This window comes from Semicossyphus pulcher, unplaced genomic scaffold, assembly GCF_022749685.1.
Source record: "Semicossyphus pulcher isolate SPU_LCO1_2020_fin unplaced genomic scaffold, fSemPul1.0.p SCAF_6, whole genome shotgun sequence".
In the NCBI taxonomy this organism is placed as follows: domain Eukaryota; kingdom Metazoa; phylum Chordata; class Actinopteri; order Labriformes; family Labridae; genus Semicossyphus; species Semicossyphus pulcher.
Genome location: NW_027211737.1, coordinates 9,293,465 through 9,318,236, shown reverse-complemented (window position 1 = coordinate 9,318,236; position 24,772 = coordinate 9,293,465). Strand labels below are relative to the sequence as shown.

Genomic DNA, 24,772 nt, shown 5'->3' with positions numbered 1-24,772 from the left:
AAATTCAAGGCCCAACTCTATAACAAAATATGTTTTTTGTAAGGGGAACCACAGGTGAATGAAATTTGGACAGTAGTGAACATCTCTTGCTCTGCTGCATTGATTTTGAGCTCTATTTTCTACTCTATCCATCATGAGTCTAATGTTAAAGGAGTATAATTTAAAATCTGTGCTAAATCAGTGTCTACTACTTTACTGCTAATCTAATCTTAAATGAATGTGATTAAAAACATTTCTTTTCAATGTTCTACTTTTAGGAGTAAACACTGAAACAGCGTTCATTTGAAAAGCGTCATTTTATTTTTGCATAAATACAGTCTGCACAATAAGCATATAGGTACAGTACATTTTCAGTACTTTGTTCAGTTTAACACAGGTTCTTCTGTTTTTTTTTAACATTACATTTATACAATCTGACAAGAAGAAACCTGAAGAGCTCTACGGCTGGTTCAAGAGGAACTGAACCAGAAGCTTTATGACGCCGTCATTCAGACCCACCACCTCTCCGTCCTGCACGCTCTCGTACAGTCGCAGGCTCTCGGTGCCCCACAGGAGGTTTTTCCTGGGGTTGTTGGCATCGGTCTCCACAGAGAGGGCCACTGTGTTGAGCTGGTAGCAGAAGAAGGAGAAGAACTGTCCGTCTGTGATCACGGCCTGGGACACGAAGGGCCTGGTGACGTCCTGGTTGCACCAGAAACCTGCAGGTAGACAGAGGGAAGAATGACGACAAGCTTCTTCTTCTCTTAAAGTATAGGTCCATTGTTCAAACAAAATCTCTTCTGGAGTAAGTCTATTGTGAAACCGATGCTACTACAGTGTATGTAGGGCTACGGTGGATAAAACAAAAAAACAATTGTGAAATCAAAAGCAAAACCTTATTTGTTGGTCCTATTTTACTCTAAATGTTTTCTTCTGGTCAAACTGGATTTCAGATACATGTTGAATAGGTTTGATTTCAGTCAGAGCATCTTTGTTGACGACTCACCCTGGTACATGGCCTGAGCTCCCGTCCAGGCGAACAGGCTGGCGAGTCCGTTGGCTCTGAGGAAGACCTCCACCTGATCCGACTGCTCCATCCGAGCCATCCGTTCCCTGTGGTATCGGTCAGGTACCAGGTGGAACTGGGTGTGACCGAAGCGTGCCGGATCCGGTAGCTTGGAACCTGTTAATGAGACCAAGAGGACGGGGTTAAAGAAAGGGGAGCAGAGCTGTGAGAATATGGATTCATAAAGGGATAAAGATGAATCACAGTTTATACAGGTAATCTATATCTTTTATTTTATTGTCTTTCTTTGATCAATCAAATAATCAAAACTGTTCAATGTAACCAACTATGACGGACTGTTTTTGACAATAAAAGGTTAAGGCTGTGATATTTCAATAACTATTATTGAACTGTTTATATGTTTAAGCAAAAATCCAGAATATTTGATGTCTTCAGCTTCTCAAATGTTAGATTTTCCTGTTTTTTCTTGCCTTTCTTTTAAATTGAATATAAACATATTCCAGTCTGGGAAAATGTGAAAGGCATATCTCACATTTTTCTAATGTTTTATTGACCAAACAATAAATTGGCAGCTTTGGGAAAGGTTTAATGCTGCTGCTGCTGCTGCTGCATATTAAAAGGAGCAACTCGCCCCTGGAAAAAGCCACTGTCAGTCAAAGCTGGTGTTCTCTGTAATCGATAGAAGCAATAATATATGAAATTGGCGCCATAGCTGTGGAGAAAGTTGTACAAACAGCTCGTGGTTTCGCTCATTCTACATTCCTACAACACCCAGCGTGCATTGCGCCCCTCCCTCTGAAAGGAACGGTCCAGCGAGAGACGCTGGAGTGAAACAGTACCGTTTTCCAGTCAAAGACATTGATCACTGCAGGCAATGGCTCAGGTACAGAATTGAAATACGATGAGAATATACCGGTGGATCGTCTAAAAAATCTTCAGGTCTGCAGTCTACATTTCAAACCTGACAAGTTTTTGTCCTAGACTGAGGAGGTGTAGTCCTCCAAAGACACAGAGCGAAATGGCATGTTTTTCCTAACATAATGGCATTAGCTCCCCATAATAGCATGATAGGACTGAGGCTGAAACTCAGCAAAGTGGCCCTTTGAAGAAGGTGTTTTTAATCTATAAACACGTAAAAGTATTTAACTTGTATTGCACAATGGTTATAGCAAAACACCAAACCAGTGTCTTTTTATTTGTAATTGTGTCTTCAAAAACAGAAAAAAGCATCTCATTAACTATGAAATGGGAAAAACTACAGTACTAGAAGTTAGCCTTTCAGACTGACTGAACAGTTGCATGTTGGCTCCCCCTAGTGGCAGCATGAGGTTACTGAATAATAAGAATTCAACCTACAAGTCCACAACATGTACCTGTAAATATGTGGTTGTCATACTGTCTTTTGAACAGAGGCATCAGGTTGGGAGCCACTGTGATCTCTGGGACTTCAGCTGTGTAGGACGCCTCCATCGGGACAAACTGAGAGAAATAAGATGATAGAAAGAGATTAGAACAAAATCACGTGATTGCTTGATATTAATCTGACATTAGTTATTACATTAGTTTTTAACAGATCTTACATCCTTTTCTGTGGTGGTTTAAAGGATTTTGTCAATCAGTGATTGGTTTTAAGATACCATTGATACTTTTGTATGGAGACTGAATTTAAAAATTAAATATACAAAAAATAAGCAGGACAAGATTCACAATGAGGATGTATCCCTCAAAACTTTAAGTTGACAGTGACATGAGATTTGTTTGTGTATTGCTTTTCATACATAAATTAGGAATGCATTGATCTGACTTTACAGACCTGATACCAACACCTAGGCTTTGGGTTTCAGCCGACACCAACCCCAATACCAGTATTTAAGTGATATGCCTCACTGTGTTGAAGATGCTGGGATCGTTCTTACATTTGAAAGGCAAAATCAACTTGACTTAAACATCGCTCCATGCAGACAGTATCACACCTGCCTTATTCCTTCATGCATAATGGCAACCTAACATAAACAATGCTTTGAAACACAGTCCTAGTCCTACACTAGGTCCTTTCTTATTAACTGTAAAACTGTATATCAATCTTAGAATAATCTAGATTGCAACCCATTTTTTATTTCATTATAATACAGTTAATAAAGGTGAAACATCAAAAGACTGCAACTTCAAAAACTCTACTCCTAGGCTAGAAGAACACTAAAAGAAGCAAACACATCACACCTATCCTTGCTGCCCTTCATAGATTATGTGGTTGTTTGACAACACATTTTAAGACGCGAGTGCTTTTTTCAAGGCTTCATGGAAGTCTAATGGTTTAACCAATCTCAACATGCCACTGAAAGCTTATTATTACCTGTGGCAGTTGCTGAGTTATCCTAATCTGACTGTCCGGTTGGTCATCAATCTGGAACCTGGTTGGCTCTTGCTGTCCCCTCCTGTGCCCCCTTGGGATGATTCTCTGTCCTCTCCTCCAGTAAAAGTGCACTTTAGGTTTGATATCTGATAGAGAAAAACATAACATAACAACATCAATCATAGCTTTTAACCAAGTTTCATTATTGCAATTGATGCTTGTGTCTCACCAATAACTATCAGTTAGGATAAAAACATTCTTTAATTGTCCGTATAACTAACTAACAAGCGACATTTACTACATTACTTCAAATGTAGTGTTAATGAGAACCCATGCCTGGATATTATGTTATCAAAATGCAAAACTGATTTGCCATGCAGCCTTATTTCTCAAAGTTTGAATGGTGCCATATAAATCGTGCATACCCAGACTGGAGAGGAGAAGTAAGGGGTTGTATTTTGCCACACTGTAGGTAAGTCCAGTCACCAGGTTTCTCAGAACAGGTCCAACCATCTGCTCCTGCTTTCTGTATAGAAAAGGTTTACGTTTCTTTATGTGCCAATGCTCCTGTAAAATCACACGAGTGACCAAGGAGCGGATCTCCGCGAACGCATCATCCCCAATCCCCTGTACTGCGGTTTGAGCTGCGGCTGGTGGCGAGCTGTCCTCCCCCCCGGTTTCCTCCAGATCCAGGGTGAATTTCTCGGGCAGCCCCGGGATATATGCGGTCTTGGTAAAGTGCTGGTACCATTTGTCTGCGTTCCGTGCGAAAGTCTGAGGGTAAATGACAAATTTCTTCCTCTGGATACGAGTGATGAGGGAGAGCTTCTCCTCCACGGGAGAGGCACATATCTTTTTCACCTGTTCCTCAGCCTGTCGCCGGCGAGCAGATTTGCTTTTAGCCGTGATAGAGGGGACGATAGGGGGATAAGCAGGCTCCTTGACCGCAGCCTCCGTGTGGACAAGGTTTTTGCTTCTAAACGGAGGCAGGTTTTTAGGGAACAGCAAGGACAGCCGTGTGCGGGCCGCCATGTTTCTCCTATGACTTCAAATTGTTCTTCCGTTCCGTTGACATATGACCTAACAGTCTCCCACTACAGCGCCTCCTACTGCACAAGAACGCATAATAAAACTTTCCATATTCGGTGGTATTTCCGTTGCCCAGAGATCTCGCGCTATATAGACAACTGACTAACATAAAAATGAAGCGAAATTATATAAGTTTAAAGGCATATTCTATGATTTGTTTTTAATATTGGCGATGTTGGCAATAAACTATTAGCATCGGAGAACGTTGAGGCTCTTGAAGCCACCCTTGTACCAGATAAGTCATGTCATCTTCGTAAACACTTATAAATGTCGTAAAATTGAAATGCACACAGAGTCATCATTAAAATAAGTACACTTAGGAAACTAAAATGTATACTCTCATATTTAAACACGAATACAATGAGCAACGAAGTCATGTGTGAAAATAGATCTTGGGGACAGTCAACATTTAGACCAGTATCACGCTGTATAGTTGAGTTTTCTATGTAGTTTAGTTTGGCTTTTATGTCTGATAGAAAATTAAATCAATATACACCCTTTTAAATAGCTTTCTGACAAAACAACAACTTCATATGTCTCTATTGGCATGTTATTTCTCTGCAGCCTACTGTAAACAGAGACATGTTGGAGAAATAATTTAAGATAAAAAAAACCCAATGGTTCATGAAGGCAACATCAACATTCAGTGCAGAGTTTTCGGCTGTAAGACAGCTTGTTGTACTGTGCTGTGGTGTTGTTATGAACCGAAATAAACTCTGATTTAATAACGTTTATGAATTATAAAAGCTGGTTATCGTCCTAGCTATGTATTTCCGTCAGATTTTGCGGACGCAGTTCATCGGGACTAGAGTGGCTCACCTCCACCGTTTACACCGTGTTTGTCGAGCAGAGGTAGCTTCTCTAAGAATATACTGTCTAATTCTCCTTAACATTTTCTTTTCGTTAACGACTGCAGCAGAAAATTTTGACAACAACTGTCTTGCAAGCCCTGGTGGCTGTGGGAAACCTGCTCGGCCCCACCACCGAGAGGTTTGGTTTATTGTGCCCCTCATAAGTTTACTATGTGTAATATTTGTATGCTAACAGCATTTATGAGCTCAGAGTTTTTATTGACCTGTGTCGTGTGTGACTGACGCGCAGAGACCCCTGTGCACCAAAAGTGACGAGGTGAGGCTGGCAGAGGAGGCCAGCAAAAAGTATGGATCCCCAGCTCCAACCATCTTCTCCAAAGTGATTGACAAAAGCATCCCTGCAGATATCATTTATGAAGATGAAAAGGTAAACAAACCACCGTCTTCAAAACATGTTAAGGTTATCTCACTTGGTCCTATTCCACGTGGAGTCCAGAGATAACGTATGCTTGTTGAGGTGTAAAAAAAGGAATTTAAAGTTGTTTTTGTATTTTTATCAGTGTCTGGCATTCAGGGATATCAGCCCACAGGCTCCGGTTCATTTCCTGGTTATTCCGAGGATCCCCATTCCCAGAATCAGTGAGGCCAAAGATGATGATGCTGAGGTAAGATATTTGCTCAAAAACAATAGCCAAAACTGCCTCCTTGGTCCTGTGTAGGTTTTTCTACAAGTTTTTTAACCTGGCTTTAGGTATCTGCTTCTATTCAGAGACAAGATTATTAGTAAGGCCACACATCAATTTAGGGCTACAAGTTGGCCAACTAGTCCCAAAGGTGTTGGATGGGGTTAGTCATGGTAATATATGAAAATATAATGTCCAAATGTGTGGCCAAAATACTATCAATTTATTATAATATCATGATTATAATCGAAATAGGTTTAATGCTCTTAATATGGCACCAAAATATCTTTATTCCATCACATTTAGAATACACATATTGTTTGACCAAACATCTTTTGAGTAAAAAACAAACAATCTCGAGGTTACTGTGAGGAACTTTCATCTTGTGTCGATTTTGGCGGCCCCTGTCGACAAAGCTATACGTCTAATCTCTTTGCTGATCCTGTCCTGCACATGTGTAAGTCGTACATGTGTAAACTCTGCTGAGTGTAAATATGTCCTTAAGGCTGCACGCAGTGAATGTGACAGCAAACAGACTTTCTGCATACAACAACTGGTCCTGCAGGGGTCTGAACCTCGGGGGAAGCTGGGAGGGGTTAGCATGTCCCACCAGTGTTTGTTTGAGGATTTTTAAGTTTGCAGGTACACATCACTATATGGCCAGAAGTACATTGACATACCTGTCCACATACTGTGTGTTTGTCTATGTCTGGTTTTGGGCTATATTCTTTTTGGTTTCTGCTAAGCCCCTTAGTTAAAGGGAAAAATAAGAAAGTTTGTTTTTTAGGATATTTGAAACTAAATTATGTAACTAATTTTGTTTAGTGATAGGAGAAAAAACCCTTTTCTGAAAATGTAAACACACCCTCGGATTTCTCAGTTAGGTGTGAGGACTTGACTGGCCTGACATGTACACCATCTAGGAATAGGACGATACATCATTTTGTCCTGGAGCTCAACTAAAATCCAAAGTAATCACTTGTTAGGTCATCAAATTTAAAACAATTGCACTTGATGTTGCTTAGTTTTCACCGTGGTTCTGATTTTGTAGTGCATATAAACAGTGTATATCCTGAGGTGTGTAATATTACTTTTTTAAAACTTTCAGCTTTTAGGACATTTGTTGGTTGTCGCCAAAAATGTGGCAAAGCAAGAGTCTCTAAATGAAGGCTACAGAGTGGGTAAGTTACTTTATTTAGTTGATAACAGTAATGCACATATATGGTAGTCTTGTATATGTGATAAAACAGGCTGTATTTTTCTTGCACATTGAATTCTACTTACATTTCTGCCATCTGCAGTGATAAACGATGGGAAACACGGTGCTCAGTCAGTCTACCATCTTCACATCCACGTCCTGGGAGGAAGACAGATGTCTTGGCCACCAGGATAATGCTTTCATCTGTCTGTTAGTGTTTTCTGTCTGTCCAGTCTACAATCATGTGTGAAATCCAATGAAATATGAAGAGTGTAGTTCATCCATAGATTCAGAATCTCATCCTATTTTCTGTGCAAAAGCTCACTTCACCACCCAGAAAATGACATGTAAATATGTTGATCTTGACATGTAAAAATTATGGAGAGTAAAGACATTATGTTTGACACGGCTGCAAATAAAGAAACTATTTCTATTATGGAAAGCTGACAACTCAGCTCAGTTTGTTAACCTGGTATTGTCTACCGACAGGAAGTGATTGCTGTCGTACAGGTAAAAACAACAGGTTCTTATCAGCAGATAGCACAGACAATACGACCAGTTACAAAATTATTTTAAAATATTATTACACAGTATTTTAAAGGTGTATCCTCAAAACTACTTTTTTTTGTTTATTTAGATTTTTCACAATTGTAACACATAAAATACCACATACAACATGGGGGGATTATCCCATACAGGAGGTTATACATGTATGCATATGGGGTATAACATTATAATTACAATGAAACATTCAAAAAAAATTCACCCAGAAATCCCATGTACAGTAATAGATTCCCATATAAGCACATGCATGTTACTTAACGTGATTGCATAATATAAACTATTGTAGTCAGTGGAAGAGGAGCATCTTTGAGCATCAGTTTGTTGCTTATAGAGTTATTACTATTTGTAAAAAACACAAACCGAAAACATCTTTATTTTCTTTACATAAAGTAAACAGATTCTCAGACTTGTTTCCTGATCTCTTCATGTTTGAGACTAATTTAAAGTCTGCCTTTACGTGCATGGACACTTGTTATCACAGGCCTGGTGATTGCTTAAGTCTTACTGTGAAACCATCACTGACTTCCTCCAGGTAGTGCAACATAATCATTATGTGCAGTTAAAAGGTTGAGAGTTCAAGACCCCGAAGACACATGATTTTAAGGTTTAATAACAATCTTTGTTTGAACCCTTCTGCTCAAGATGCTCGCTCTGAATCACTGATGCGCAGCAGAAAAATGTGTTCTCCTTAAAGATACATGTTTTTATCCTGCTCGTCTCAGTATGAAAGTATTGTAGCAGAAAATTGGTTGTTTTTCCGATCATCATTTTTACATTCAGAACCCTGTTTTAAGACACACAGCATCATATTTATTGTTTCTTGTGTGTATTTTAGTTTAATTTTATTGCTGGCAATGATAAATCCCTGCGCTAATCATTCCCTCACCCCCTGCAGAGAGCATGTGCCAAGACGTTAGCAGTGAGGGTCGGAGTCAGGGCAGACGTGGTGTGAAGGGGTGGTACGATTCATTGACCGAGGTGCCCGTGAGTAAAGGTGACATTGTGTCATTTGAGAACAGGAGGGGGGACTTGAACTTTCTCCTGTATTTACTTAAAAAAAACTACATTTGCAGCTCTGCAGGAAAGACCTAATGACGCGTAAAGAGAATACAGAGTTTGATTTTCGCTCAACTGCTTTCATGAGATGCAACAGCAAAATGATCCAAGTAAAAATGTATCTTGATCTGCACTTTTTAGCTATTAAAAATGAATTGATGTAAAAAGAGAAAAAGAATAAATAAAGGAGAGAAAGAAAATTTCAGGAACAATGTCAGGAAAATATCCCTTACATTTTCTTGCATTTCAGCTGCATCTTGACACTTCTTTCTTGATGTGTCAATCTGGTGGAAAAGTCAAAGTTGCACAATTTTTGTCCAACTATTGAATAACTTTTTTATGGGTCAAAGTCTGATCCTCGTGAACCTGAAGACCTTATCTGGTTTTAGCTCTCTGACAGGCCTTGTCTTGCATATCTGATATTGACATAATCCTGTTTGTGATAATATACATATCAATAACACCTACTCAAGCTTTATCACATCTCTTTATTGGTTCCTTCAGTCATTTATCCTGTTAAATATGTTGGCCTGGCACCAATAGTAATATTATTAATATAAACAAAGCAGCTGCAGACTGTTTATGTGTCGGGTTTCAGGTCGTCTTCACCTCAAGGAGCCTTAACCTTTGATCGAGATTTGTTGGTGGCTCTTTATCGGGTCGACTCAGCCTCAGCAGGAGGTGTTCGGAGGATTGTGCAAGTCTCCGTAGCTCTGGACAAGACGTGAGTGCAGGGGGAAGCACACATGTTCACATACAAGTCCCCTATAGGCTGATATCTTCTTCGGAGGGGGCGACAGTGGAGCACCTGCGCCGGGCAAAGGTTGATCCAGGTTTGTCCTGCACCTGTCTGTGAAGTGGATGCTGATCAGATCTGCAGCGCAGAGAAGGTAGCTATCTTTTTAGCATATCTGTTTATATGCTTTTTGATGTTTCAGTTTGTGAATTTGAGGAAAATTCTGCTTTTGTCGTCATAGCTCTCTATGTGGACTGCATGTTTCGTATGAGGATTTGCACACAGAAGAACTGACTTTATCGACATATTACAGCTCCTTTTGTCTGTTTTGAAATTGCAAAACACTTTAAATGAATTCCAAAGTTTAATTTAAGCTTTTAAGGCAAAGAAATATCCATCTTTATGCACACTTTTGCCGTCTTTGACATGTTGACAGAAGCAAACAGCCTTGGGGATTGTTTGGTAAATATGTTTGAGACAAACACATGACGAAGAGATGCATATAGTCCCCGTTTTATGTGAGCAGGCTCCTCGACTTTTACTGTTTGGTCAACAGGGTTGGTATCTGTCTTGAAGCCCCCCCTTAGCAGGGATTGGCTCTAGTTAAAAGCTAAACAAACAGCTGTAAGCACGAGTCGTCTTCTGCTGGACCTCATCATTACACACCGAGACTAAACATCTGTAACCACTCTGGATTTTCAGCTTTTACTTATGGGACTGTAGGACTTCTGCTCATTATTCACAAGATTATTCAACTTTACATGCAGTTTGTTTCAAAGGTAACTACTTTTTGCTTAAATCCACATATTTAATGAGACTGAAAAATACTTTTTGTGCATTTTAATTGATAATTGCAGAATCCAGATCAAAGACTTTGTGTGATCCAGAGATATCTTTACCAAAGTTATCTTTAAAAGTTTGTGTCATGAAAGTGTCAATGAATGTGCCATTAATTACTTGTGGTAGTTAATATGTGGTTAATATGAAGGTACAACTTGTGAATATAAGTCACAGTATGTCAATAATTCCCACTGTTGCAAAATATACACACTAGATGGCATTATTTCTCTGTCTGCTGTACACTCAAGAAAGAAAGATGAAGTTGAGTCTCATACTGTGAGTTACTAAACGTGACTTAGATGCTTACACTCTGCTTTTATGTGTTATTACTTGCCTCTGATTCTCTCACAATTTGGGCCAAAGAGTATCAGCAGTGTGTGCATGCAGATGTCCCAATCCTCTCTGGCCCCATATTCAAAGTTTCAACATTTAGGCCGCTGCTGTTTGTCATTATGAGCCATGGCGTGGTTGACTCTGACCTGTTGCAGTGACCTTTGTGAATGTCAGTGTCGTATAAACGGTTGGTTTCGTAATAGATAGCTGTATCAGTGCAGAGGGTCCTCACTGGATGACATCAGTAGTGTTTAAACGGTAGTTTAACTTCACGACCATTTAGGTTTTCTCTGTCCTTCCAGCTCAAACAAGATGAGTGTCAGTGAAGATTCAGTGAAGAGCAATGGTGTTGCAGTCATGAATGGCAGTGCTGGGAGGTATGTCAAATTATTTTATGCCCTAAATTTGATCAACATTTGACCATTTTATTTTTATAGCTTAATGAACAAATGTCTGAATTCCCTCTGTACTTGATGGTGTTCACAGCATGCACACATCCACGAAGGACAGCACCACTTGCATCCTCAATGGAAAAGCCACCAAAGTTGAGCTCAGCGCAATATCAGCCTCAGAGGACAATGAGACTCATTCTCCCAGTCACACTGAAACTCCTGAGGTGGATGGAGCCATTGATGGACAATCAGGTAAGAGTCTGAGAGTATCTGTGAAAACCTGCAACAGAAGCCAAACTTTCTGGTTTTTTAAAAGCTTTCCAACAACTCCTGGGTTAGCAAGACAAATTAGGTGGTTTGTGAGATTCAAGCGACGTGAATAAATATAATAAAAATAAAGCTTTCTTCTGATTTAAAAGTTCTTGATAGTTTTACCTCTTTAATCAAAATAAAACAACCTGACAAGGCATCATCACTCTTTAGCTTAATGTGAGGTAGGAACATATGCAACCTGTAAAGAAGAGTCTTGAATAAACATTACAGTACGTCCCTTTAAGAGGTTAAAAAAAAGCCCCTGAAAGCTGTTTTATTAGCAGCTGTATGAAAGGCAGAGTTTGGAAGAGACTTCCTCTTTATTTAATCTGCAGGCTTGTACAAAAGAGCATTTATAAAGCTCTCAAAAAAAGACACAATAAGACCATTTAAATGTGCTGATAAGGTCATGCAAATTGGATGATACCAAATATTTGAAGGGCTGAACTGATTAATTAGCATAAGCTCCTCCAGCAGGTTTTTCCACAGTATTGAGTTTCACTTGAATCTTCTTGGGGGATTTTCTTTTCGACAGGTTTTAAAGGACAAATGTTCAAATGTTTGTCACGATGCAGAGCCTTTAAAAACAGTCTAGACATTTTGCAAAACCAGTCCTTAAACTAATACTGTGCTATCACCTGCACACACATGATCTCTGCAGCAGCATTGCAGGGAAGATGAAGGCGAGGAATAACCTCAGATGACGGCAGCAGATGCCGTGCAGTCATTTGAGCCTGTGAAAACAAATGTGGAGATACAACATGGCTAAACAACACTGCGTTAATCTTTCTGTCCTTAAACAGGGATCACAGACCTCGTGTCTTTTAGTTGGAGAAAACTCATTAGTCAGTTATTAAAGTATTAAAGGGAAATATTTCTGTGTCATGCAACAACCAAGGAAAATGGAACAGAGCAAATAGAATTACACAGTTTTGTGCAGAAGAGATAACGACTGATAACATTTCAAGTGATGATCTGAACCGGTCCGAGTGCATCAGAAAATCTTTGAGGGCATTTTTAGATGCAGTAAAGAGATCACACGATTCACTGTATCAAATGATGCACCGAGATCTAAAGGACATTGTGCATCACAGAAATGTTTGACCTCTATAAAAAATAGTCCCTGTTCTGTTGTAAAAAAGTTGTAAAAAACAAAACAAAACACTGACTTAACTTGTGTTATTAGACTATTAGATCTTAACACTGAGCACTTATTTCTCACTGAGGAGAAAAATTCACCTGAGGTGTAACAGGAGATACAAAGCTCAAGTGCTGAAGTGCTGAGAGCTTTTTTAGGAGCTTTGTCGGACAGCTTAAAAGAATCCTAACCATCCTTTAGTTTTTATAAGACTCAGAATGAAGAGGAACAGAGAGGAGCGTTAAACAATGTAAACATAACAATAGAAGAAGTGGGGAGTTTTGCAGCATGTGCATTGTTGGAGAACAAAGTGAAGCATTATTCTGCATGTGTTCCTTCAATCAATCCAGTAGCTTAACTCTACTGTACTCAATCTAACCTGAATTCCTTCTTCTGGCTAAACCGGATTGGTAGGTAGGCATGGATTTTCTATTGCTTCCTGTTTAGTCTCAGGTATCAGCTGTCCTTCCCCTCTTCATGCACAACCTGCAAATCATACTGCTCTGAGACAGCGGGTGTGACAAACTCCCAGAGGGTAGTCCAGATATGTCTGCTGTCCTCTCACACTCCTGACTCTTCTTCTTAAGGGACAACTTGCTTCGTTTTTAGTGTAGTGCAGGTTTATTTTGAAGTTGTCACTAATGGCGGGTAAATGTGGCTGCCCCTGTTGTCCAGAGGAACCCCGAGCAGTTCCCCTGTGGCCCATGAAGGGGACGTCAACTCTGGCTCCGGCTGACGAACTGTGGAGCATCAGCAGAGACAAGGCGGTCAAGCTGAGGATAGAGGGCTCGGGACCGGGCTCGGAGATTCCCATCACCATCCATCAGATGTTCCAGACGACGGTGGAAGCGTACCCCGATCATCCAGCGTTGGTTTTCAAAAAGGAGGGCCAGTGGGTGAACGTGACATGGAGGCAGTACTACGAGCAGTGTCGGGCAGCTGCTAAAAGTTTCCTCAAGGTTTGTTTGTTTGTTTGAATTTAATCTGCAGATATTGTACAAAAAAATATAACTTTAATGCAATCAGGAAATATTTAGGCATTGGTTTGGTGTGTTGACTCCTTTCTTCAGCACATTGGAATTTGAATCAAACATTAACTTTGAGAAAAAAGTGCTGAGTTGCAAATTAAGGGTGTTTACATCTGTTTTCGGGCTTCATTGTAGGAATTGTAGTCTTTTTTATAAAACAGAAACTAGGCAATATATAGGCCAATGTATGGCACAGTTCTAACACAGAGGCAGTTTAATTGGTTTACATACCCTGTAGCTTTAAAAGGTTAAATTGTTAGCATAAGATCATCTTGTAAAGTAATAGAAATCTTGGGGGCTTTTTTCAGGCTGTTCTTCAGCAAATACAAAACCTGTTGGCCACTTAAGAGCAAAACATAAAAAGGTAAAACTGGTCAACAAGGGATAAAAACTGTGCTGTACCGTGAACACCCTTAGAGTTAAGAGAAAGTACTGTTATGTTTGGACACTTTTTCATTCAAATTCAGTGTTGCTAAATTTGAGCCAAAACTATCATAAGTTATTGCTTTCTGCCCACACTGTATGCAATGTTATATTTTATTGTAAACTAGAATAGCAGTAGATTTTGATTTAATAAAGATTTTCCTCTGACATGCACACAAGGCTCACATCACCTTTACATTCCTGGCACCCGTTTTGCAAACAGTCCCTCAGAATTTTCTCCCTCTCTGGCTGTAAATCTCCTCGGCTGCTGAAAACCAACACTTGGGTGTGTGAAATTCACAGCTTGTGTTACGTCTCCTGTTTCACGGGCATGTTCGTGTCCCATGAGGTGGAGTGGCTTTTGAAGCGAGATGTAGGTCAAGAGTAATGGAGGCACTGTAGCGCTGTGTCATTAAAGATGCATGTTCTTTTAAAAAGCACACTCATCTTTTGTCCTTGTAGTTGGGGCTGGAGCGGTACCGTGGTGTGGGGATTCTGGGATTCAACTCCCCTGAGTGGTTCATCGCAGACATCGGCTGCATCCTGGCCGGGTAAGGACACGTTTAAAGAAGTGATGAAGATAACACACACTTTATCTCAAAGTCAATCTCTGTGTCTCTGCCCACGCCTGTTTGGTCGGTCTCAGGAAACCTGATGAGGGTGTTGGACTCGCCAATTCTTCTCTGCTCTCTGCGGACACTGTAAAATAGATTTAGATTATCAGAACATCCAGCAATATAAAGAGGGGGCATTGAACTTTTGTTGTTTATTCACCTACCTAAAGAGTATCGGTAGAAGGAGTCATTTACAAAATTTAAGCTTTTGTTTCTGCACACAAAACAAATGTATCAGTTCATATCGTTAGACCAGCAGTTTTTCCATCATTCTACTGACAAGCAGACAAGTAGCTTCAGAAACCTCCTTGATCAAGGTAAAATGAAATTATGTAAGACAGACTTTATTCATTGCAGTTTTAAGACAGTGTTTTTTACTTCATTAATGCTCCGTCAAAAGAAATTCCATATAAAAGTTGTGTGTCCTGGTGCCTTCCATTTACTTTGGAAGTCGGAACTAGGAATGACGTCACACCCGAGTTGACTGCGTTCCAGTACAACAAGTCGGAAAACCAAGATATGGATCCCTCCAGTAAAACAGTTGTTGTGCATTCTCTCTTGGAATACAGACAGCTACAGAACAAATATATACATTTTATAAATGTTGATCTATATATAAATATAGATATAGAGGACCAAAACATGTCCACAGATAGAAATTGGACAGTACTGTGTGTACGACTGATTTAATGAGACACAAGACAGAAGTAATAATAAACAGAGAATATTACAGCTTTCATTTACTGTTGATGCACAGAGCAGCCATCTTTGATTATGAGGTTAGGGTTGGTGAGGTTCCTCTGACTTTCAGAGTCCGAAATCCGACCACAGGGGACATTCCTGTTGGAATTTCCGAGTACATACATAATTATTTGCCTGTTTTTAATTCAAAAAAGAAGAGAAATAAGCAAATTCCATTGAGTACCAGTCATGCAATCTGTCTTCTGCATCTGGTTTGTGCTGTAGGGGTCTGGCAACTGGAATCTACACCACCAACTCGCCTGAAGCCTGTCAGTATGTTGCCAACAGCTGTGAGGCCAACATCCTGGTTGTGGAGAACCAGAAACAGCTCGACAAAATCCTGCAGGTCAGGAGCTTTGTTACAGCACCTGTGATGTCATTATTTGCAGAAAAAAATCAGACCTCATGTGACTGACTTTAATGTTTCTTTTCTGCCAGGTTAAAGATCAACTACCTCATCTGAAAGCCATTGTCCAGTATAAAGGCGAGCTGCAGCAGAAAGCACCAAACCTGTATTCAGTACGTTCGTTTGTGTACTGTATGTGATAACAACAGTTGCACCACTGACCCTTTAATACAACATTATTACCTTTCTTTGTTATTATGGTATAAAATTGCAATTAGATAAATGTCACCTAATTCACGTTAACCTGTTGCAGTCAATACAAGTCAGGCTGGATTTGGAACACTTTCGTAACGTAACTTTTTATTTTCTGTAGTGGGAAGAGTTTATGAAGCTGGGAGAGGACGTGCCCGAATCAAAGCTGGATGAAATTATCAACAGTCTTCGGGCCAACCAGTGCTGTTCTCTCATCTACACCTCTGGAACCACTGGCAACCCAAAAGGAGTCATGTTGAGCCATGACAATGTGAGTAATCCACACAAGACACTTTTCTTCAATTTTCTTAGCTTTTATAGTTTTTACTGAACTGAATTACTTTAAAACGTTAAATCGCTGAAAGACTGAAATGTTTAACTATTTTAACCATGTGACAAATTTTACAGATTAGTTGTTTAGTTGACTAAAAAGTCAAAAAGCCACTTATCGCAACTCAGCATATCCTGAGATGACTTCAAATGTCTTGCTTTGTTCGAGTCCAAGTCAATAAAATCTGTTTACAATCTATTTACAATGATAAATGACAAAGAAAAGCAGCAAATCTCATCACTTAAGAAGCTGGAGCAAGAGAATGTGTAATAATGTTCACAATTTTTGCTTGAAAAATAATTAAAACAGTAAATCTACCGTCGAGATAGTTTCAGCTCTATTCCTTCCTCTATTTTCTTCTTTTACATTTGGATGGGCCAGGCAGGTATTCAGTAGAATGTTCTGGAGCTATAGCAGCATTTTAACAGCACCTTTGATTTATGTAAAAGAAAAACACAAGAGGACCCAGTGTAGAGCCTTGGGGAACTCCAGAAAATGCTTATGCATTAAATACTATAAGGTAACAGCTGGGCCAAATACTTTTAACGCAAACATTACTGATGACCTATTACGATTTATCTGCCTCCCTCGTCACATCAGCTCTCCATCTATGGGTTAACAATTGGCCTCATTCCATACCGATATGCATCAGACAGTTTAGCGTCACATCATCTGACCAGCTGAAAATTGACAAAGCTCCTCTCAAGAGTAGTAAGATCTAAGAGAGCATAAGTTTGTTTGCTGACGTAAAAATTAAGAAAAATATATGAATAAAACATTTCCCTGATTTCTACTCTCCCACTTCTTAATGTGCAGCTGACATGGACATGCAATGCAGCAGCTGCCAGAGTAGAAATTAACTACGCTGAAGAGGTTATGGTCAGCTACCTGCCGCTCAGCCACGTGGCAGCCCAGATAATTGACATGTGGCTGGGTATTAGTTACGCAACAACCACCTACTTTGCTGACCCGGATGCCCTCAAGGTAAGGATGCTTCTGTATTTTAAACATGGAATCAATAACAAAGCTTTCCCTCTTTAACTATAATCATGATTCATATTTCCAGGGCTCCTTAGTAAACACGCTGAAAGAGGCTCGTCCAACTTGTTTCCTTGGGGTTCCTCGTGTGTGGGAGAAGATGCAGGAGAAGCTGAAAGCTGTGGGGGCCAAGGCATCGCCACTGAGGAGGAGTGTGGCGAGCTGGGCCAAGTCCATAGGCCTGCAGTACAACTACAGTGTCATGAACGGGTGAGAAACACTATAGTACCTACAGTACCTGTTTTTAATCTGGTGGTGATATGTGAAAAGACACATTCCTCTGTATGATGATCGATGTTTAAATCAACTTAATCCTATTTATTCAGTCCTGAATAACAAATGACAACTTCGCCTCAAGGGGCTTTCTTAATCGTACAGCATACAACATCTTCTGTCCTTAGTCTCTTAATTCTGAAACTCCCCAAAAAACTTTTTAACCAGAAAACTGAGAGAAAATAGTTTTGATCTCACTTACTGGTATCATGACTGGACCATTAGAGAGCTGTCCGGACTGATACAAGAATTCCTCAGACAGTGGCATGCCAATCTCATTAGCAATCTTATCAACAACGGCGCCATCGATTCGTTTTTGCATGCCTAAAATGACAATGCCAACATGCTAATGTTTAGCAGGTTTAATGTTTACCAAGTTCACCATTTAAGGGTAGACGGTAGCTCAGTCTTTAGGGACTTGGCTCGGGAACCAGATTCAAGTCCCAGTAGGGACAAAGAGTGGAATTGTGGCTTGTGGCTGGAGAGGTGTCGGTTTTCTTCCTGGGCCATGTCGAGCTGTCCTTGAGCAAGGCACACAATCCCCAACTGCTCGGGGCGAGTGTCCATGTGCAGCCCCCTCATTCTGACATCTCTCCATTATTGCATGTTTATAGGAGCCTTTGTGTGTGTAGCATGCTTGTAAAAAAAAAATAATTTCCTCTCACGGATTGATACACCTGTGGAACTTGTGCATTCAAGAAAAACAAATGTTTTTCTTAATTTACAGTTATGACTTCTTTATTTCAAAGTTATCACTTACTATCTTACAAGAGGTTGGTGCTGATGGCTCTTCATGGCTTCATTTGTTTTTGTTTCCTCCTTATTTTGTGTCACTGAATAAATTTGATAATGGTATTATTATTAGTACTTATACACAGGGCAAGCATCTACAGTCCTTGTATTTGTTGCCATGTAAAACCAATGCTTTCCTGCTGTAAGTCTGCCATGCTTTAAGAAACAGCCACTAAATGTTGCATCATTGACACAACGTCATGTTTTATACTATATTTCATTAGGTTGCTCTGCTAAAAATGGTGCCCCCATTGTGTTGAGAAAATTACAAATTGTGACAAACCTTTATAGCTATGATGACACAAGCTTTAGTGTATAGGTCCGTCAGAGCGCTGAAGCCTCTCCTGATAATATCTGGTGGATTCTTTGGTCTGTGTCATGTTGTTGATCTGACAGGTCCCAGAGTTCAGTTCACAAAAATCAAAGCAACCAAATTTGTGACGCTGTCAAAATATTGCTATCCTGGTGTTTGGTAATAGCTATGAATAGTACCAGCTAATAGTTAAACTGAAATATGATTTGCAGTCTCAATATAGCTGACATTTCTAATCAGGTCGCAGAATACCCTGTAACAACTCTTTTCTTTTAATGCTGAGATGTCAAATCCTGGCTTGTTGTAAAATGTCTTGTCTTATGTTTTACAGGGAGAATCTGGTGCCGTGGGGCTACATGCTGGCAAATAATATCGTCTTTAAGAAGGTGCGTGCTGCGCTGGGCTTAGACCGCTGCAGGTTCTGCATCACAGGCGCTGCCCCCATCACCAAAGAAACCTTGGAGTACTTCATGAGCCTGAACATCCCTGTGTTGGAGCTTTACGGCATGAGCGAAAGCACCGGCCCACACTCCATGTCTTTGAACGAACAATATCGCATCACAAGGTCAGCAGCAAAGCATCATGGAACAAGTCAAATGCATTAAGTCTAATCCTTTTTTTTGTCCAAGCGCTGTGGGGTGACGCTTCCCATTAGAGCTACTCACAAGATACTCACAAGCTTATAAGGTCATCAGATGTATAATTTTACCTACAAATGTTCTCCATGGTCAGCTGACTTTTTCTACTTTCTTGGTACTAAACTTAGTAGAGGTGAAGTTGAAGTGAAAATTATAATCAGAATCAGTTTTCATCAGGTCTGAATGAGCTTGTTTTGAACACATGATTTCTCTCTCCAGCTGTGGACAGGTGTTGCCAGGCTGCAAGACGAAGCTGGAGAACCCAGACAAGGAAGGGAACGGAGAGATCTGTTTCTGGGGCCGGCACGTCTTCATGGGCTACCTGGACCAGCCTGACAAAACAGCAGAGGCCATCGACCAGGACGGCTGGCTGCACTCTGGAGATCTGGGAAGACACGACCAGAACGACTTCCTGTACATCACAGGAAGGATCAAAGGTGAGCGGTAGAGAAGAAAACCTTGTATGCATGTTTTTAGTTTGGAAAAAAAGGCACAAAAAGAATCAGTTTTGAGCATTTCAAGTCTGACATGACAACATAGACTCGGAAAGGGCTAATCATCATCACAAAGGTGTAAAGACCAAATAAGGAACTGAGTGAATGGAAATTCACTTAACTCTGATTCAAGGCATCAGTTGGCAATATTAATGTTTAATATTGCACATGGTCCCTTTATAAATAATATAAATTAATAAACAAATGTGAGCACTTGGAACATAACAATTGTATTGATTGGTTTGTAACCATCCTGGCATTAAAAGTCATAGAGAGTATTTGGTATTATCTATGGTGTTATTTATCTGTTGTACTGTACTTGAATACAATATCAAGGTTCTTGTAATTTACTTGAATATTTCTGTTTCAAGTAACTTTACAGTATTATAGTACAACTAGATTTACCCTATAGAATAGGATTTCACATAAAAAACATGTGGGAAACTACAAGAATAAACTGCCTATATATATAGTACTTTAAACTATCATGACAACAGTGAAATGCTACTTACAGTACACATTTATGCATCAACATTAAATATATATATATATTATACAGTATGTTACAACATATTAGTTTCAGGGGCAAAATTTTGCTGAAAATACTTGTGTACGTGTACTTTTACTTATTAAGATGACTGCAGGACTCTCTAACATGTGCTACAGAACATTGGCTTTGTTTTATTTGTACTTTTTAAGGTAATTAAATTATAGTAAGTCCAAAACGACATGAATGCAGAATAAATTGCTTCAGTTCAATGAAAAAGAAAAACAATTAATCCTCACATTTGAGCAGGTCTAACCATCAAATCCTTTTTGTTTTATAAACAAATTTACAATGCATATAGTTTGCTTAGTAATGTTTATTTTTTACTATCTATCTATCTGTTGTTGTCGTTGTTGTTGTTGTTGTTGTTTTTTACATAACTAGGATTTTTTTTTTCTTTTAATATTATTTGTATAATAGAAAGTTGGTCTCAGGAGTTGGGGGTGCTGACTTGAGAATAACTGAATATTTTTCCACTGTTAAGCGATTTAAAAGACTAAATTTGTACATATGATCAAGGAAAACAACACAATGCATCAATTAGTCTAAAGGTTAATAAGTTGGACTGTGAACCTTGGCAAATAGCTGACTTGTGTCTTTTTTTTGCACAGAGCTGATCATCACAGCCGGCGGAGAGAACATCCCTCCTGTTCCCATCGAGGACGCACTGAAGGCCGAGGTGCCGATCATCAGCAATGCCATGCTGCTGGGAGACAAGCTCAAGTTCCTCTCCATGCTGCTCACGCTCAAAGTAAACCTACACTCCACCCCTTCAGACAGCCACAGCTGATAAATAAATAAAACAAACACAATAGTGACCCTTCTCTCTGTTTCCACAGTGCGTCGTGGACGACAACGGCGATCCCACAGACGAGCTGAGCCCCGAGGCTTTGGACTTCTGCAGGCTGAATGGTGTCACTGCGACCAAGGTGTCAGAGATCATAGCCAATAAGGAGCCAGCGATCTTCACAGCCATCCAGGAGGGGATTGAGCGCATCAACGCCAGAGCAACGTCAAACGCCCAGAGGGTCCAGAAGTGGGTCATACTGGAGCGAGACTTCTCCATCGGTGGAGGAGAACTGGGTGAGTTACAAGTTTGAAGTACTCTGATTGTAGTATTTTAATGTTATGATACTTTTTATTTCTACTCCCCTTTATTTCTGAGGCTAATATTACACTTACATTATTTTACAGCTTTTGTTACTTTGGAAAAATGTGAACACTGAAAAACAAAATTAAATCAACCTATAAATTATGATGTTTTATCATTAAAGTTGTAATCTCGAAAATCTCAGTTTCGTTCTCTTTGGCGGCACCTACGATGATAAACGGTAATAGCGGGAGCACACTTCCCAGATATCCAGACAGTGTTTCATGTGTGACGTCCACGGTTGGCTCCGGTTGTAACTCTTGATTTTCCTTGCTGACGGTCGCTTTCCTTTTCAGACAGTTTGCTTCATCTGAGTGTCGAGTTTGTTTCTTTTTCTTTGGATTTTCACTTATTGTTGAAGTTGTATCTGTAGTCATCCATCTTTTCTTTCTTTGTTCAGTCATAGTAGATTACTGTTTACTCGCAACACTTGCAGAGAGCGGAAAAGCAGCCGCTTAGCTCCGCCTACCCTCTCTGGCAGACCTCTGCTTGCTGATGGAAAACGTGTCACTAACTGGGCGCCGCTTGTGATTTTTTACCGCAAAAGTTTATTTTAATATAAAATAAAGCAACTTGGAAGTATATAAAATTGTTAAAATCAGCTCTTCTTTTACAAGCTGCAACATTAAAACACAAAAAATTCTAATCCAATAATATAATACTAATTATTCTGAAATGGGCCATTTTGCCTAATAAATACTTTAATTTCAGTATATCACAAATGTTTTTGAGTGCAGGAGTTTAGCTTGTAACAGAGTATTTCTAAACTGTGGTATTTGACACTTTACTTTAGAGCATATTCATTTACAACAGTATAAAAAAACTGAGCGTAAACATGCAAGAAATTCCTCCACCACTGTTGTTATGACTGTACCTTTTGGCATTAAAACTAGAGCAAAGGTCCGCAAACAATGTTATTAAAATAGGAGGAAGTATTCACTACTGCTGTCACTTTTAACAAACTGTTTCTGTTACGGTTGTGTAATCACTGTTTAATCTAGGTCATGTCATGATCAGTCAGGTCATTCAAATGCCAGACAACATTCTTGTTTGATTGAATCGCTCCCTTTGAAATGTTTTTAAAGCGACAGCGGATCAAATGTTAATCTATAGTATGAAACTTGAATTAACAGGCCTTTTCTATTCCTCTTCTTTTGTGTGTGTAGGACCCACGATGAAACTGAGGAGGCCCATTGTTGTGAAGATGTACCAGGAGAAAATAGAGGAAATCTATGCCGTGGCGAAACAGTAGACTGTACTGCATTAAAGAAACGGAACTTGAGGACAGGTTTATGAACAGATGTTATTTTGAGAAGTGTATAAACTTCTTGTCACCGGGATGTTTAAAGTGCAAACTGGAAAAGAAAAAATCTTGATTCCTATGTGTTGTATTTAATAGAAGAAAGGTTTGTGCTGCTATATTTTAATATGTCATGTTTCTGTTGTCTGTTCCAAATCCATATTTAAGCTGTGAAATGTACAGACAGTTTCACAGCAGCTGTGTACATTTTGTAAATAAAACATGCAAATCAGAGCCAAAATCTTGCCATTTTACTGTATGGCATAACCAGGTGAATTGTCCTCTACATGCAGGGTGGAAAACACTGGATGGCGTCAGTCACGGTTATTTACAGAAGCACATTTTTACAGTTTTTAGAGGAAGTCCGGGGATCCATAATTCACTGCGGCCAGAACGATAGAACTCTTTTCCTGGTCATAAGCAGATGAATTTTCTTTTTTAAGCAGCAGTCTGTATTTGTTTTTCTTTTCACTGCACATCCTCCATGTGCATGTGACAAATGAAGTTCCTTAATATTATATTTAACATATATATATTAATATTATATAATAAGATTTGTACATAATTCATTGCTCGTGTACGGACTATATTCCCCGTCTGGCAAAGTTTCAGATGTTGCCTCTCAGAACTGGCTGTAATGTTTGAATAAGTGTTTTTATAATGTTTTAATTAAATGAATTAATGTTGTCACAAGTATGTGCAAATTGTAAAGCACAATGTGTGCTTCTCCATGTACAGCTGACAAATATTGAAATGTTTATTTTGTGACAGATATTCCATGATTGTCAATAAAAGAGATTGATTTGGACAAATTAAAACAATAGCATTTTCATTTTAAAATACGATACAGCGCGGTACAAAGAACAAATCTTCACCTTAGAGAATCAACATATTTTTTCTCATTAAATAAGATAAAATACAAACCGATTGTTTAAATCCATGTACAAATAATTAACTGAATGTTTAAGCGTTGAAAGGATAACAACATGGAATGCTGTTTGCTGAAGTTACAAGCCTTTAGCATTTAGCTCAAAGCACCACATAGTTTCGAAAATGGCTGCAGACTGGTTTCTTCACAGATGACTTGAATATTTAGTTAATGCCAATTTTTAAAATACTTGCTATTTCAAATATCTCCATCTTACATATGTTAAAAGGATAAATAATGTACTTGTATGTCATTGAAATCTCCACAGCTGTTACCTTTGGTCTAGCTAGCTATTAGGTTTAGCTAAGTTATGATTTGTTTTTACTCTCAGATTAAATTTAAAAGTCTGTATTACTTTAGGTTTATAATTATATTCCCTCAAAACGAATGACATTCCCACATTGTTAAGTGCTTATTATGTATTTTGACCATACTACAAAGCTTTACTAAGATAAGCATGCAAAGCAATATGCCTGCTAAGCAGCTTGATAGCATGCTAATGTTAGCTTATTTTCTATGGTTAGCTTTTAGCTTAAAGAAAAGACCGAAAGAAGTGTACTCCACTGGCAATGGGAAAAGAGACAATCAGCATTTATAAGCGGGTAAATTTGGTGGGAAAGGGGTATCATGTGGCTGCTAGCATAGATGCAGCCTGTTAGTGTTATGTACAACATATAACGAGAAAACAGTTGTTAAAATTCTTTGTGATTATTTAATTGTCAATCATTATATTAGGATTTCAAAGGTTAGCATTTCATTCTCAACTTTCACATAATCGAATCCAAACTTCTTTTTGGAGTTAGGGTGGGGAGGATATTGAACTTGGCACATAAAATGCAGGAGTAGTAAACAATGTAAATTAAGATTAAATGTGTTTTAATTATTAAATTCAACAGTCAGAAAATGTTGAGCTAAATGCTTCGTGTGCCCTCAAAAAATGATTATTTAGCGAGGCGCTCATCACCAATTTCTTTGTATTTGGACAAAACTCGGTGTTCAAAAATAAAACCTGCAGGCTTTAGTTTAACACATTAATTATTGACACCCTCATT

At 39.2% G+C, this 24,772-nt stretch overlaps 3 protein-coding genes across 4 annotated transcripts; 2 read left to right on the top strand and 1 right to left on the bottom strand.

Moving 5' to 3' along the window:
- Window positions 1–295: 295 nt before the first annotated feature.
- Window positions 296–4,391, bottom strand: mrps30 (mitochondrial ribosomal protein S30). The gene is made up of 5 exons (XM_069683422.1): window positions 3,785–4,391; window positions 3,360–3,505; window positions 2,380–2,485; window positions 986–1,162; window positions 296–698 (listed from the first exon to the last, which is right to left on the bottom strand). Exons 1-5 carry the CDS (start codon window positions 4,389–4,391, stop codon window positions 439–441), a joined length of 1,296 nt encoding a protein of 431 aa, XP_069539523.1. The 3' UTR covers window positions 296–438.
- A 716-nt stretch (window positions 4,392–5,107) lies between these two features.
- On the top strand, window positions 5,108–8,007 carry hint2 (histidine triad nucleotide binding protein 2). The gene is made up of 5 exons (XM_069683423.1): window positions 5,108–5,300; window positions 5,550–5,687; window positions 5,821–5,925; window positions 7,052–7,124; window positions 7,245–8,007. Exons 1-5 carry the CDS (start codon window positions 5,214–5,216, stop codon window positions 7,334–7,336), a joined length of 495 nt encoding a protein of 164 aa, XP_069539524.1. The 5' UTR covers window positions 5,108–5,213; the 3' UTR covers window positions 7,337–8,007.
- A 1,582-nt stretch (window positions 8,008–9,589) lies between these two features.
- On the top strand, window positions 9,590–23,595 carry LOC138610864 (long-chain-fatty-acid--CoA ligase ACSBG2-like). 2 transcript variants are annotated; one of them, XM_069683710.1, is made up of 15 exons: window positions 9,590–9,651; window positions 10,973–11,047; window positions 11,157–11,309; window positions 13,228–13,471; window positions 14,426–14,514; window positions 15,544–15,664; window positions 15,757–15,837; window positions 16,038–16,187; window positions 17,064–17,231; window positions 17,314–17,495; window positions 18,995–19,228; window positions 19,521–19,738; window positions 20,954–21,093; window positions 21,182–21,425; window positions 22,659–23,595. In XM_069683710.1, exons 1-15 carry the CDS (start codon window positions 9,623–9,625, stop codon window positions 22,742–22,744), a joined length of 2,214 nt encoding a protein of 737 aa, XP_069539811.1. In that variant the 5' UTR covers window positions 9,590–9,622; the 3' UTR covers window positions 22,745–23,595. The 2 variants fall into 2 exon arrangements, with proteins under 2 accessions (XP_069539811.1, XP_069539810.1); XM_069683709.1 differs by lacking the exons at window positions 9,590–9,651; window positions 10,973–11,047; window positions 11,157–11,309 and having other exon boundaries at window positions 13,011–13,471.
- The last annotated feature ends 1,177 nt before the right edge of the window (window positions 23,596–24,772 follow it).

What these genes read in the sequence shown, in the direction of transcription:
- mrps30 (XM_069683422.1), bottom strand. Translation starts at nt 4,391, where the DNA reads ATGGCGGCCCGCACACGGCTGTCCTTGCTGTTCCCTAAAAACCTGCCT. An exon ending in ACTTCTCCTCTCCAGTCTGG is followed by an intron (nt 3,506 to 3,784) that starts GTATGCACGATT and finishes TTTCTCTATCAG; the next exon opens with ATATCAAACCTAAAGTGCAC. An exon ending in TGACAACCACATATTTACAG is followed by an intron (nt 1,163 to 2,379) that starts GTACATGTTGTG and finishes TCTCATTAACAG; the next exon opens with GTTCCAAGCTACCGGATCCG.
- hint2 (XM_069683423.1), top strand. Translation starts at nt 5,214, where the DNA reads ATGTATTTCCGTCAGATTTTGCGGACGCAGTTCATCGGGACTAGAGTG. An exon ending in ACCGTGTTTGTCGAGCAGAG is followed by an intron (nt 5,301 to 5,549) that starts GTAGCTTCTCTA and finishes ACTGACGCGCAG; the next exon opens with AGACCCCTGTGCACCAAAAG. An exon ending in CCAAAGATGATGATGCTGAG is followed by an intron (nt 5,926 to 7,051) that starts GTAAGATATTTG and finishes TAAAACTTTCAG; the next exon opens with CTTTTAGGACATTTGTTGGT.
- LOC138610864 (XM_069683710.1), top strand. Translation starts at nt 9,623, where the DNA reads ATGCTGATCAGATCTGCAGCGCAGAGAAG. An exon ending in AGATCTGCAGCGCAGAGAAG is followed by an intron (nt 9,652 to 10,972) that starts GTAGCTATCTTT and finishes CTGTCCTTCCAG; the next exon opens with CTCAAACAAGATGAGTGTCA. An exon ending in ATGAATGGCAGTGCTGGGAG is followed by an intron (nt 11,048 to 11,156) that starts GTATGTCAAATT and finishes TGGTGTTCACAG; the next exon opens with CATGCACACATCCACGAAGG.